At 28.9% G+C, this 16,381-nt stretch overlaps 2 protein-coding genes across 2 annotated transcripts; one reads left to right on the top strand and one right to left on the bottom strand.

The window, feature by feature from the left end:
* Positions 1-7,187: 7,187 nt before the first annotated feature.
* BDBG_16178 (uncharacterized protein) lies at positions 7,188-7,459 on the top strand (the record flags this gene model as incomplete). Its single annotated transcript, XM_031724181.1, has 1 exon — positions 7,188-7,459. A coding segment is annotated over one exon (271 nt), but the record flags the coding sequence as incomplete, so codon positions are not given.
* Positions 7,460-13,421: 5,962 nt separating this feature from the next.
* BDBG_16177 (uncharacterized protein) lies at positions 13,422-14,306 on the bottom strand (the record flags this gene model as incomplete). The annotated part of the gene is made up of 2 exons (XM_031724180.1): positions 13,422-13,493; positions 14,152-14,306. Coding segments are annotated over 2 exons (225 nt in total), but the record flags the coding sequence as incomplete, so codon positions are not given.
* Positions 14,307-16,381: the final 2,075 nt, after the last annotated feature.

Raw genomic sequence — 16,381 nt, 5'->3', positions numbered from 1 at the left:
AAATCTAGTTCTAGTCTCAGACATAGTTACATGATCAGTCTACTCTTATCACATTTTTTAAATAAGAGTATAATTTTCACTTCTTAATTCAAATTCTTTTTATTGCTTTAAATGACTTTAAATCTTATTTAAGTGTTATCAAAAGGTGTTACTTTTTAAAAAATTAAAAATAGTCTAAAAAAAACCGTAAAATGTCTAAAAATAGTAACTTTATGCTAAGAATGAAATTAAATGAGATTAAATAAGATTACTTTTCTATTTTTTCTAAGTCATGATCTTATTTTGAGATCTGATAAATAGTCACTTTGCATATTTTTTTAATAATTAGTCTCAGTGAATTTCACATTAAAAAATGTATGAGATCAGATTAAATAAGATTAAATATGAAATTTATAATTCTAACAGTCAGTCTATACTTAACAGTCTCATTTATGAAGTGAAGTAAAGCAATATATTAGATACTTTAAAAACCTGATTAGAATAGAAGATATAATCTTACAGATCTTTTTCTATGTGATTTGAAAGAATGTATAATTATCAGTTAATAACACAGTCACTTCTGAACATGCTTACAAATGTAAAGAGATCATAGCAGGCATTAATTAATTTAGTATAATATATATAAGAAGTCAGTGTATATCTGTAATTATATACTGACTTAAGTAATCTTTGAATCACATCTGATAGCATGTCTAAAAACTGATAAGAAGCACAGACTTCTTCAGAACATGATAATTTCATCTATAAAGTGATTTATAGTTATCATGTCAGTGTGGTTCTAAACATCTCAAAAGATAGTATATAAAGAAGTAGTGAATAAAAGAGTATTTGATTAATACTGGTCTGCTTGTTAAGAAAAAACTTCACACTCAGACAAATATCATATATGCAAATAGATGAGATATGAGAAAGAAAAAGAGAGTAGTGAACTAGATTCAAAAATGTCTGCTTTCTATTCAGAGAGATAAAAGAGAGATGATTATTATTATAATTATACAATAATAACAGAAATTATATAATAATATAAAGATAGATACTGTATAATCAATAAAAAATCACTGAAATGAATATCTTCTCTAGTTAATATAAATAACACTCTTCTCTGCTATCTGAACTGAAAGATATACAGAATCTCTCAGAGAATTTACTTAAAACAGTAAGAAAAGTAACTGAGACTGCTGAACTAGAATTGAAGCTCTGTATATATACAAGAATTCTAAATGAGATCAAGATCTTGTATATACAGTGACAGACTGAGACAGAAGTTAAACAATAATTAATATTCACTGCAGATCAAGCATTCACTATAAAGAGCTTTGCTGACATAATTATTATCATTAATAAGAATAGAGAAAACCAGGTTGTAAATGTACAGTGAGAGATTAAATATTTATACAGATAAATAATTACACTAAATCTGAAGATCTTATCATAATTATTCATAATCTCTTCAGAAGTATATATATTATCTGAGATCACTACACAAAATGAAAATCTGAATATAAGATATATCAAGCTAAGAGATCTGCTGAAGTTATTAAGTTTTAATAATAACTGAAAAAATAATGCTGTAATCAGCTGACTAAATCAGATGCAATTATATCATCAGATTAAACATGAACTTATAGACAGAAAGTTAATAAAATTTCAACAAGTCTTAAGATCTGCTGCATTTCTATATAAAAAAGCAAAGTTATTATAAATAACTGATAAAAAGATGAATCTCACAGACTCAGAGTGATATTCATTTCTATGAATATAAAATGAGTTTTTTAAATGAATCTTGCGCAACTTTGAGAAAGTGAATATATAAGATAAGTGTTATAAATGCTTCACTAAGTGTAGATAAGTAAGTGATCTTATATCATACTTCATACACTTCAGCTTACACTATCTTATATTAAATGAAGAGCTTTTAACATCTTTCTGTTTACAGATCTTTATTCATAATCTTATATCTGAGTTAAGAGTGAAATGAAAACACTTAATTTCAATGCATAAGATTGTTTAATAATTAATATTTAGTGTCATCTGTAAGAGTAAGAGTTTTCTTACACTTTGAAGAATGATCTTGCTATATTTGAGTGTGAGAGCTGTAAAATGTGAAACACAACCTTATTCTCAGACTTGATTGATTTCAAAGATTCAATTCACAGATTCAATGATATATGTGCTATATACAGTTAATCAATAGAAAGAAAACAGTTTATACAATTCTATCAACTGATATGAGAAGAATATTTCACATCTCTAATATAGAAGAATTAAATCTGTTTATATATTAATAAGTAAAGAGAATGATTTACAAGATCTCATCTGAAAGTATTCTGTATATCATACAGAACCTGAAAGCAGAGGAAATCAAGATAAAGAATATATGAGAGAACAAGTGTATGAAGAAACTCTTGAAGAAGTATGAAAAGATCTTCTAAACAGATCTTTCACTGAAATTGCTGCTGAAATGAGGATTTGTGCATGAGATTGATATGAGAGATATATAATCAGTCAATCAAAATACATACTCTCTGTCACAGACATATTCTGAAGAATAGAAGTGTCAGATCACTGATCTTCTAAAACATAGTCTTATATAATTCTTATCAAGTACATGAGGCTTCTCAGTTCTATTTCTGAAAAAGACAGATGAGAAGTGATGAATATGTATCAATTATCAAGCACTTAATAAGCTTATGATCAAGAATGAATATTCACTGTCACAGATTCAATAATAGTTGAATATGATTGAAAACATCTGATATCTATCAAAGATCAATCTTCTCTCAGAATACTAGCAGATTCATATAAACAAACTGTCAGTACTGTGAACTATGTTTAATACATAATAAAGAAAGTTTGAGTTTCTGATAATATTATTTAGTCTGATAAATACATCTGTCATCTTTTGAACAATGATGAATATAATTCTTTATAAACAGAATTGAATCTTATATCTTGTATATCTGAATAACATTCTAGTCTTCTCAAACTTATATGATAAACATCTGAAATATCTTGATAAAGTGCTTATAACTCTGACAGAGTATAAGCTCTATATTAAATCAACAAAGTTTGTGTTTGAAATAGAAGAGTTGAAGTGTATAGAATATATAGTAAGTGATGACTGTATATACCTCATTCTGAAGAAATTGAATGTCATAGTGAATTAACTGTGACTGAGAAATGTATATTATATATAACAGTTTCTTGAGTTGATCTTATATTACTGTAGATTTATTAAGAATTTTGCATGAATAGCTGTATTACTCTGAGATCTCTTAAGAGAAATAAATATTAATCTGTAGAATAAGAAGTTTTATTCAATTATCTAAAATACTGCATGTAAAGAGATCTATCTCACACTGAGAGAATATGTAATAATATTCTCAGTGTTTATTTAATCAGATCATGATAACCCTTTCTACATTGAGATAAATGTCTCTAAATAAGCTATCAGAGACACTTTTCTGTAGATGAGTAAGAATGACAAGCTGCATCTGATGACATATAATGATAGAAAACTATCAAGTACTGAGCTCAATTTCTCAGTATATGAAAAGGAATTGCTAGCAATTAAGTACACACTGATGTTATGAGATAGATATATCAATAATAAGTATATAATAATGATAATCATAGATTACAAAAGTCTTGTCTATCTATAATTAATAATGAAATCTTTTAAATACTTAGTACATTGAATCTCAGAGTTCTAAGTATACAATCTTCATATTAAATACTGAAAGAAATCAGACACTGTGATATCTGATGCAATCAGTCACAGACTCAATTTCATAGAAGAGAATTCTGCAAATCAGATATAAGAGAAGTTTATATTAAATATACTGAGAAGATGCAAGGAATCAGAATAAGCGAATACAATAATCTCTTACTTAAAGTATGATAAGATATCAAATGATAAGCATTTTATAAAAGTAGTAGAAGAGATACTTCTGAACTTTAAGCTAAGAAAATTAAAAAACAATGTTGTGCTTTACTATAATCTAGAATATATGAAAGCTCTCTATCTGAAACATTCATTTAGACACAACTTAATAGCTCACATGCACAAGGAATTCAGTCCCTTAGAAAGCTCTGAACTTATAAATGTACTTAAATTAAGAGTGTACTGACTAAGCATGGCTGAGAATATTGAGATGTACACTCATAAGTGTCTGAATTATCAGGTTGTGAAAGAATCTAAAAAAGAATTGAAATGTGAGAAAGTGTAATATCAGTTGAAATGTATAATATAACTGTTTAAATGATGAGAGATGAATCTCATAGACATATTATCATGAATGCTAAATGAAAATTATTGAATAATCACTGCTATTGACTACACTACTGACTGGCCAGTTATGAAAGCAGTTTCAGAGGTGATAGAGAAGATGATAATGAAGTTTCTATATGATAAGATGTATGTCAACTATGAAATATCATATAAGATTCTAACTGATAACAGTGTGAACCTTGTAGAAGAAGTGATGAGGCATTTTATAAGTCAGTTACAGACAAGATATTATAGAACAACATTATATCATTCATGAATAAATAGAAAGATAAAACACTGGCATGAAATCCTGAGCAACATGCTAATGAAATATCTAGTGAGTAAGTCTATAAGACTATGAGATGAATATCTTGAGCAGATGCTATTAGTCACATGAATTCAACAGCATGTAGTCTTCAAGTGTTTATCATTCTATCTGTTATATGAATTGCATCTGCACATTCTGAAGAATGCTTCAGAAAAGATAAAGAAGAGAACAGAAATTACAGATATAACAGTTATGAATACAGTAGTCACAGATGTAAAATCAAGATTGAAAGAGATCAGTCATATCTGTATAAAAGCTAATAAGTTACTCCTAAACTGAGCAATTTAATTGAAAAGAATATGAGACACACTAGTTAAGAAATTGAGTCTCAAGATAAGAATATAAGTTCTTGTATAAAACAAGAGATCTGAGAAGTTTCAATTTAGATGATTTTAGCTCTATAAAATACTCAAATCACATTCTCTGAGAATATATGCATTGAAGAAATCAGAGAAACAGGTCTTATATAACTTAATAAATGATTCATATCTTATGAAGATGAAGACGTAAGACCTGGAGTGAATTATGATTATTCACAGCACCATCATCAGTATTGAAAAAGAAGAGACTTATAATTAAAAAGTCTTATAAAGTAAGAAAAATCATAGACACTTACAAATTGAATAATCTCACTTATTCTAATCTTTTCATGATTATAAGAAAAGAATGAAAAGCAATGAAGAAATTAAGTAAATATCACACTTCAATAAGTGATGAGACTGTAGCTGATTGTATTATTTTAGACTGACCGTGTGACCGTGTCTGGGACCAGGACCAGATTTTTTGATAGTCTCATTATCAATTCGACTGATCCCATTACACGGTTTTAACATTAGATAGTAGTCTCATACTGTCTCAGTGAGACTTACTGTCTACTCTTGTCACATTTTTCAAATGAGACCATGATTTTCACTTCTCAATTTAAATTATTTTTATTGCTTTAAATGACTTTAAATCTCATTTGAGCATTACCAAAAAGCGTTACTTTTTAAAAAATTAAAACTAGTCTAAAGAAAACCTTAAAATGTCTAAAAATAGTAACTTTATGCCAAGAATGGGACTAAATGGGACCAAATGAGATCACTTTCTCATTTTTTTCAAGTCATGGTTCCATTTTAAGATCTGATATATAGTCACTTTACATGTTTTTTTAATAGCCAGTCCCAGCGGGATTCACGCCAAGAAATGTATGAGACCAGACCAAATGGGACCAAACGTGAAATTCATGGTCCCGGCGGCCAGTCTAATAATAATGCACTGTAGATAGCAGGTGTAACATGATAAAGAGCAGTCTCAAAGTAGCAGACTTGTATATAAGTCAGATCACAGAAGCAAAAGAAATTCAGAGTTGAATTTAACTGTTTACATCAGTTCAATTATAAAGACAATAGAGAATGAAGTATCTGAAACATCTGCAGATATGTGAGACTAGACTGACTGTGTGACCATGTCTGAGATCAGGACTAGATTTTTTAATAGTCTTATTATCAATTTGACTGATCTCATTACATGGTTTTAACATTAGATAGTAGTTTCATACTGTCTCAGTGAGACTTACTGTCTACTCTTATCACATTTTTCAAATAAGATCATGATTTCCACTTCTCAATTTAAATTATTTTATTGCTTTAAATGACTTTAAATCTCATTTGAGTGTTATCAAAAAGTGTTACTTTTTAAAAAATTAAAAATAGTCTAAAAAAACCTTAAAATGTCTAAAAATAGTAACTTTATGTCAAGAATAAGACTAAATGAGATCAAATGAGATCACTTTCTCATTTGTTTCAAGTCATGATGTGATTCAAAGATTGCTTGAGTCAGCATACAATTACAGGCATACATCAGCTTCTTATATACATTATACTAAATTAATTAGTGACTACTATGACCTCTTTACATTCATAAGCATATTCAGAAGTGTAAGCATGTTCAGAAGCAACTGTGTTATTATTAGACTAGCCGCTGAGATCATGAATTTCACATTTGATTTCATTTGGTCTGATCTCATATATTTCTTGGCATGAATCCCACTGGGACTAGTCATTAAAAAAATATGCAAAGTGACTATATATAAGATCATAAAATGAAACCATGACTTGAAAAAAATGAGAAAGTGATCTCATTTAGTCTCATTTAGTCTCATTCTTAGCATAAAGTTACTATTTTTAGACATTTTAAGGTTTTTTTTAGACTATTTTTAATTTTTTAAAAAGTAATTCTTTTTGATAACACTCAAATAAGATTTAAAGTCATTTAAAGCAATAAAAATAATTTAAATTGAGAAGTGAAAATCATGATCTTATTTAAAAAATGTGATAAGAGTAGATAGTAAGTTTCACTGAAACAGTATAAGACTACTATCTAATGTTAAAACTGTGTAATGGAATCAGTTGAATTGGTAATAAGACTATCAAAAAATCTGGTTCTGGTTTCAGACACAGTCACACAGTCAGTCTAGTTATTATTCAGCAGTTATACATTCTTTCAAATCACATTCTTCTTCATCAGATTCAGTCACACTCATATAATCATGATGTACACTCTAGCTTCATGCGGATTAGCATGCCACTAGTGTTTATAATTATATAGTCTATTTCTGATTCAGCTAGTATTCTGTGTACACTCTTACAAAGAAACTTTCACTATATTATATTACTTATTCACTAACTTTTTTCATTCTTTAATCATCTTCTTCATTGTCATTATTATTAATCATTATTATTTTATTCAAGATTTCTGCTTCTTCTTCTGTTTAACATCTTCTATCTGTTTATCTATTATATTATATATATTTCTGACAATGACTCTCTATTCTTATAATAAGTGTTATTATAGTACTTATACTGAGCAGTTCATTAGCAGTAAGTATAATACATTGTGAAATGTGACCAGGACTTGTTTATCTTCTAATGATTGTTAGAATATACTACTATAAATGACACATCTTCTTCATCTTCTTATATACTCTCAATCTTCTTTTTTCAGCAGATATCTGATAATGTTTTCTGCTCATATTTCCTGATCATTTTACATGAATACAGATACTGATATATTTGTTTTAATTTGTGTAGAATCTTCATGTGTTAACAGATCTGTGTCTGTCAATGATTGTGATCTCAATGTTGAATTCTTGATTGAGAACTTGAGAGATGTGATAATGAAGAAATTATTTATATTATATATAAGCAGATCTTCTGCATCTCTTTCTGCTCTCTCTGTTTCTTTCTCTACTACTTCTCTTCAATCTTCTACACCTGCTTCTGTGTCTGATTCTCCCACTTCTGCTACTTCTATTTCTGTGACTCTCACTTCTGCTTCTGCTACTTCTGCTCTTTCTATCTCTGTCACTTCTGTCTTTATTATCAACTCTCCTCATTTCAAGAAGATGTTATGTAGGCTTGATAAACTACATTTCTCAGTATGTATACTCTTATTCTTCTTACTGATTTCTAGAATGATCTATTATATAAACACTGTGTATAATATAACTATTTAAAGCTCAGTCACAGACACTGATTATTATATTCATTTTAAATATTTATAATAAGATAATTATTTATTTGTACTGAAGAATCACTTTTCTTCTTAACAGTATTAAGATTATAAGACTTTTCTTTTTTCTCTTCTCTTCTAATACTGATTTTTCTAGAGAAAATTGTTATAAGTTTCATTATGTATAAAGTTATAATATTTACAGATATCAAGAAACTTTTTACAACTGTAAAGTTCAATATTATAAGTACATCTACTCTAATGAATTTCTTTAAAATAATAGATCTGTATTAGTCTATTCTCTGATGTCTGTTATTCAACTTCATAGTGCAGATAAAAGATATTTATGTTTTCAGAAACAGAAATATAAATGTTATACTCTTTTACATCTGCAGTTATAAGACTCATATGTCTTATCTGAGTTATCATTGTGAGAATAAGCTGTTTATGTATTATGTTCTTCTCTCTACATTTCTCTATGTCTCTCTCTCTCTTTCTGAGAAGTCTTGTATATGTTGTAATTGCATGTACAATTCTAAGATCAGTGAGTATTTATTCAGTAATTATTATCTCTGTTTTTACAGTTTTGTATACTAACAATGATTCTTAGTTACTTCAGTGTCAGAGATTATTTTAATTAAAGATGATAATACTACTGAGATTATTCTCTTTCACTCTCAAGCTTCTCTCAGTACTTTCTCTCTCTTCTCTGTGAGAAAGATTGTGTACATATCAGATTGTAAGTGTTCAGTCTCAGATGACTTCTACTGTTATTAATCTAATTCTGTATCTTCTTCTTCAGTTTCTTTTATCTCTGCTCTCTCTGCTATGACTTCTGATTCTGTGAGTTCTGTACTCTTCTTCAATTTTTCTACACACACATGTACACATTTCTGCATTGATATATCAGTCAATCTTGCAATAAATGATATTAATGTTGTATATAGAGCAGTAGAGAAATTGAAGACATGAACAGCATTGTTGTAAGAGCAGATTACAGCTCTTGAATTTCTTACAAATCTTGAGTTTTGAGATTTTCTTTGTTTTTGATGTTTTTCAGATGATATGGTGTTGAAAATAGATTAAATATATAACATATGAAAATGAATAAGATATATATGATAATATTTGTCTTTTACAGCTGACTCTTTCAGTTGATAATTAATTCATTATTTCTTCTCTTTCTTACACTTTTTCTTTATTTGCTAGTCACTACTCTTATATAATCTCTATATAATACAGTGTTCAGTGACTAGATTCAGCAGCTTTCATCTATTATGATTCTGTCTTATGTATTATACTGTTTCTCTTCACTCACTCAGATCACTACAGTGAACAGCTCATTGAAACTAACCTCACTCAATCTCTGAGCATTCTCAGAGATTAAGATAACTTAAATCTCACATGTTTACAGATGTGTCAGATGCTTCATTCTCTGTTATCTTCATAATTGAACTGATATAAATAGTTGAATTTAACTCTGAATTTCTTTTTCTTCTGTAATCTAACTCATATACAAGTCTGTCACTCTGAGACTGCTCTTTGCCATATTATGTCTACTATCTATGATGTATTATTATACAATCAGCTACAGTCTTATCACTTATTAAAGTATGATATTTATCTGATTTCTTTATTTCTTCTCATTCTTTTCTTATAATTGTGAAAAGATTGAAATAAGTGAGATTATCTGATTCATAAGTGTCTATGATTTCTCTTACTTTGTAAGACTTTTCAATTATAAGTCTCTTCTTTTTCAATACTGACAATAGTGCTGTAGATGATTATAATTCACTCAGATCTTGTATCTTTATCTTTATAAGATATGAATCATTTATTAAGTTATACAAGATCTGTTTCTCTGATTCTTTCAATACATATATTTCCAGAGAATGTGATTTGAGTATTTTATATAGCTCAAATCACCTAGATTGAAACTTCTCAGAACTCTCATTATATATGAGAGCTCATGTTCTTATCTTGAGACTTGATTTCTTAACTAGTGAGTCATGTATTCTTTTCAATTGAATTGCTCAGTTCAGAAGTAACTTATTAGCTTTTACACATGTGTGACTGATCTCTTTTAATCTTGATTCTGTGTTCACAACTGCTGTATCTATAACTGTTGTATCTGCAACTATTATTTCTACTGTATCTGTAACTGCTGTGTCTGTAACTACTGTTCTCTTTCTCATCTTTTTCAAAGCATTCTCTGAGATGAGCAGATGCAATTCATACAACAGGTAGAATGATGAATGCTTGAAGACTGCATACTACTGAATTCATGTGACTAATAGTATCTGACTGAGATATTCATCTCATAATCTTATAGACTTACTTACTAGATATTTTATCAGTATGTTGCTCAGAATTTTATTCAAGTATTTCATCTTCTCATTCATCTGTGAATAATATAATGTTGTTCTACAATGTCTTATCTGTAACTGACTTATGAAATGTCTCATCACTTCTTCTATAAGATTCACACTGTTATCAGTTAGAATCTTGTATGATATTTCATAGTTGATATAGATCTTATTGTATAGAAACTTCATCACTATCTTCTCTATTATCTCTGAAACTGCTTTCATGACTGACCAGTCAGTAGCATAGTCAATAGCAGTAATTACTCAATAATTTTTATTTGACATTTGCAGTAGTATATCTATGAGATTCACTTCTCATTATTTAAACAGTTATATCATACATTTTATCTGATATTATACTCTCTCATGTTCTAATCCTCTCTTAGATCTCTTCATAACCTGATAATTCAGATACTTGTGAGTGTATATCTGAATGTTCTCAGTCATGCTTGATCAGTACACTTCTGATTTAAGTACACTCATGAGTTCAGAGCTTTCTAAGTGACTGAATTCCTTGTGCATTTAAGCTATCAAGTCATGTCTAAATAAATGTTCTAGATAGAGAGCTTCTGCATATTCTAGATTACAGTAAAGTATAACATCATTTTTTAATTTTCTCAGCTTAAAGTTTAAAAGCATCTCTTCTACTACTTTTATAAGACACTTGTTATCTGATATCTTACTGTTTCTCAAGTGAGAGATTCTTGTATTCACTTATTCTGATTTCTTGCATTTTCTCAGTATATTTAATATAAACTTCTCTTATATCTGATTCACAGAATTCTCACTCATAAAATCAGATCTGCAACTGATTGTATCAGATATCACAGTATTCAATTTCTTTCAGTATTTGATATGAAGATTATACACTTGAAACTCTGAGATTCAATATACTAAGCATTTGAAAGGTTTTATCATTGATTGTAGATAGATGAGACTTTTATAATCCATGATCACTGTTATTATATATCTGTTATTAATATATCTATCTCATAATGTCAGTGTGTGCTTAATCACTAGCAATTTCTTTTCATATACTGAATAATTGAGCTCAGTGTCTGATAGTTTTCTATTATTATATGTTATTAGATATGACTTACTGTTCTTACTTATCTGCAGAAGAGTGTCTCTGATAGCTCATTCAAATGCATCTGTCTTAATGTAGAAAGATTTATTATAATCTGATTAAATAAGTACTGAGAATGTTATCACATATTCTCTCAGTGTGAGAAAGACCTCTTCACATGTGATATTTCAGATAATTGAGTGAAACTTCTTCTTCTACAGATTAACATTCATTTCTCTTAAGAGATCTGAGAGTGATACAGCTATTTATATAAAATCTTTGATAAATCTGCAGTAATATGAAATTAACTCAAGAAACTGTTGTATATAATATATATTTCTCAGTCATGACTAATTTACTATGATATTCAATTTCTCTGAGATGAGGTGTATACAGTTATCACTTATTACATGTTTCATGAACTTCAACTCTTTCATTTCAAACACACACTTGATTGATTTATTATAGAGCTTATACTCTGTCAGAGTTGTAAGCACTTCATTAAGATGCTTTAGATATTTATTATATAAGTTTGAGAAAACTAAGATATTATTCAGATATATGAGATATGAGATTTCATTCTGTTTATAAAGAATTATATTCATCATTGTTTGAAAGATAGCAGATGCATTTATCAGACTGAATAGTATTATCAGGAATTTGAACTTCTCTCATTATATATTAAATGCTGTTCACAGTACTGACTATTTATCTACACAGATCTGTCAGTATTCTGAGAGAAGATCAATCTTCAATAGATATTAAGTATTTTCAACTGTATTTAACTGTTATTGAATCTGTGACAGTGAATATTCATTCTTGATTATAAGCTTATTAAGTGCTTGATAATTAATACATATCTGTCACTTCTCACCTGTCTTATTCATAAATAGAACTGAGAAGTCTCACATGCTTAATGAGAGTTATATGAGACCATATTCTAGAAGGTCTGTGATTTGACACTTCTGTTCTTTGAGATATGTTTGTGACAGAGAGTATGCATTCTGATTGACTGGTTTCATATTCCCTGTGTCAATCTCATGTATGAATTCTCATTTCAGTGACAATTCTGATAAAAGATCTGTTCAAAAGATCTTCTTATACTTTTTCAGAAGTTTCTTCATATGCTTGTCCTTCTGTATATTCTTTATCTTGGTTTTCTTCACTTTCAGATTCTGTATGATATACAGAATGCTTTTAAATGAGGTCTTGTGAATTGTTCTCTTTACTTGTTAATATGTAAGCAGATTTAACTCTTCTATATCAGAGATGTGAAATATTCTTCTCATATCAGTTGATAGAATTGTATGAATCATTTTCTTTCTATTAATTAACTGTATATAATATGTACATCATTGAATCTGTGAATTGAATCTTTGAATTAATTAAGTCTGAGAATAAGGGTGCATCTCATGTTCCGCAGCTCTCATACTCAGATATAGCAAGATTATTCTCTGAAGTATAAGAGAACTCTTACTCTTGCACATGATACTAAATATCAGTTATCAGACAATCTTATATATTGAGAATTCTTCATTTGACAGATCTCTTTTAGTCTTCAGATTATATAATTATTAATATATTATATAGAAGCTTCTGTAATCACTAACACTTTTACAGTCATCTCTTAATTCTTATTCAAGTGCTCTCTATACATTAACATTTTGAGTCTTAAGATATTGATATGAGTGTCTGCTTCTTCATTCTCATCTGTATCTCATTCAGAAGCCTGCTTTCTCTTTGCATTTACAGAATTCAGAGAGTCATCTAACATGAGTATGTCTTTCACTTTGAAGACTTTTCATAGAATATCAGTGAGTATCTCTGAGCTCACTGATTCTGTCAGTTTTTTGACTCTCTTACTTTTCTTAACTGTGTATACTATATATAATCTTTTACATCATGATTTTAGCATCTGCAGTTGAAGCAAGCTTGATGCTTGTGATATCAAGATTTTCACTCAGAGAATTCCTTTTTCAGAGAATTCAGTGCTTTAGTGATAGCATTCAGATCTAGATTTATTGTGTTCAGATGTATGACTTGTATTATAGAAGTCTGATTATTTGTTCTCTATTGAGATATACTCAATTACAGTATTTTCTATTATAATTAACTTACTTATTTCTGTATAATGAGAATGTTGTATACTTCTTTCATTATATCTGATTATAAGATTAAGCATTTTTATTTCACTCTTAACTCAGATATAAGATTATGAATAAAGATCTATAAACAGAAAGATGTTAAAAGCTCTTCATTCAATATAAAATAGTATAAGCTGAAGTGTGTGAAGTATAATATAAGATCACTTACTTATCTACACTCAGTGAAGTATTTATAATACTTAGCTTATATATTCACTTTCTTAAAGTTGTGCAAGATTCATTTGAAAAACTCATTCTATACTCGTGAAAATGAGTATCACTTTCAATCTGTGAGATTCATCTTTTCATCAGTTATTTATAATGACTTTGCTTTTTCATATAGAAATGTAACAGATCTTAAGACTTATTGAAATTCTGTTAACTGTCTATCTGTGAGTTCATATTCAATTTGATAATATAATTGTATCTGACTTAGTCAGCTAATTACAGCATTATTTTTTCAGTTGCTATTAAAGCTTAATGACTTCAGTAGATCTCTCAGCTTAGTATATCTCAAGTTTGAATTCTTATTATATGCAGCAGTCTCAGATGATGTGTATACTTCTGAGAAAGTTATAAATAATTGTGATAAGATCTTCAGATTTAGTGTGATTATCTGTCTGTATAAACATTTAATCTTCTATTACAGGTCTATGACCTGGTTTTCTCTATTCTTATTAATGATGATGATTGCATCAGCAAAGTTCTTCATAGTGAATGCTTAATCTGTGATAAATATCAATTATTGCTTAGCTTCTGTCTCAGCCTCTCACTGTGTATACAAGGCCTTGATCTCATTTAGAATTGTTGTACATATACAGAGTTTTGCTTTCAGTTCAGCAGTCTCAGCTGCTTTTCTTACTGCTTTAAATAAACTCTCTGAGAGATTCTGCATATCTTTCAGTTCAGATAGCAGAGAAGAGTATTTGTATTAACTAGAGAAGATATTCATTTCAGTGATTTCTTATTGATTATATAATGTCTTCTGTTATATTATTATATTATTATATTATTATATGATTATATTATTACATGATTTCTGATTTCTGTTTTCTATTATCATTGTATAACTTCAGTGATGATCATCTCTCTTTTATCTTTCTGAGTAGAGAGCAGTTTTCTTTGAATCTGATTCACTACTCACATTCTCTTTCTCATATCTTATCTATTTGCATACATAGCATTCATCTGAGTGTGAAGTTTTTTCTCAATAAGCAGAGCAGTATCAATTGAATACTCTTCTACTCACTGCTTCTTTGTACACTATCTTTTGAAATATTTTAGAATCACACTGATATGATAACTATGAATTACTTTGTAAATGAAATTATCATACTCTGAAGAAGTCTGCACTTCTCACTGATTTTTAGACATGCTATCAGATGTGATTCAAAGATTGCTTAAGTCAGTGTACAATTACAGGTGTACACTAGCTTCTTATATATATTATACTAAATTAATTAGTGACTGCTATGGCCTCTTTACATTCATAAGCATGTTCAGAAGTGTAAGCATGTTCAGAAGCAGCTGTGTTATTATTCAGCAGTCATACATTCTTCTGAATCACAATGGTTTTATTTTAAGATCTGATATATAATCACTTTGCATGTTTTTTTAACGCCTAGTCCCAGCAGAATCCACGCCAAGAAATATATGAGATCAGATTAAATGAGATCAAACATGAAATTCATGATTTTGATGATCAGTCTATGTGAGACTAAGTTATCTTAATCTCTGAGAACACTCAGAGATTGAGTGAGATTAGTTTTAATAAGCTGTTCACTGTAGTAGTCTGAGTAGATGAAGAGAGACAGTATAATGTATAAGACAGAATCACAAAAGATGAAAGCTGCTGAATCTAGTTATTAAATACTGTATTATATAGAGATCATGTAAGAGTAGTGACTAGCAGATAAAGAAAAAGTGTAAGAAAAGAGAAGAGATAATGAATTGATCACTAACTGTAAGAATTAACTGTAAAAGATAAATATTATTATATACATTTTATTTATTTTCATATATCATATATTTAATCTATTTTCAACATCACATCATCTGAAAAATATTAAAAACAAAGAAAATCTCAAAACTTGAGATCTGTAAGAGATTTAAGAGCTGCAAGCTGCTCTTATAATAATGCTGTGAATGTCTTCAATTCCTCTATTGTGGTTCGGAAGAGCGTACGACCGTCGGATAATAACGCGGCCGCTTCCGAACTTGCTTACGAATGTAAAGGGGCTATGGCGGCCACTAATTAATTTAGTGTACAATATATAAGAAGCCGGCGTACGCCTGTAATCATACACTGACTAAAGCAACCTTTGAATCACATCTGATAGCATATCTAAAAAACCAGTGAGAAGTGCAGACTTCTCCAGAATATAATAATTCCATCTATGAAGTGATTTGTAGTTATCATGTCAGTGTGATTCTAGAATGTCTCAAAAGATAGTATACAAAGAGCAGTGAGTGAAAGAGCATCTGATTAATGCTGCTTTGCTTGTTAAGGGAAAACTTCATACTCAGATGAATGCCATGTACGAGATGTGAACAGATATGATGTAAGAAAGAGAATGAAAGTGATGAACCAGATTCAAAGAAGTCTGCTTTCTACTCAAAAGAAGAATAAAAAGAGAAAGGTGATTATTACTGAAGTTATATAATGATAACAGAAATCATATAACAATATAGCAATATAATAATAGACATTGTACA

This window comes from Blastomyces gilchristii (assembly GCF_000003855.2).
Source record: "Blastomyces gilchristii SLH14081 genomic scaffold supercont1.1, whole genome shotgun sequence".
Lineage (NCBI taxonomy): Eukaryota > Fungi > Ascomycota > Eurotiomycetes > Onygenales > Ajellomycetaceae > Blastomyces > Blastomyces gilchristii.
The sequence above is the reverse complement of the archived record's forward strand: the minus strand, read 5'-3'. Positions and strand labels throughout refer to the sequence as shown.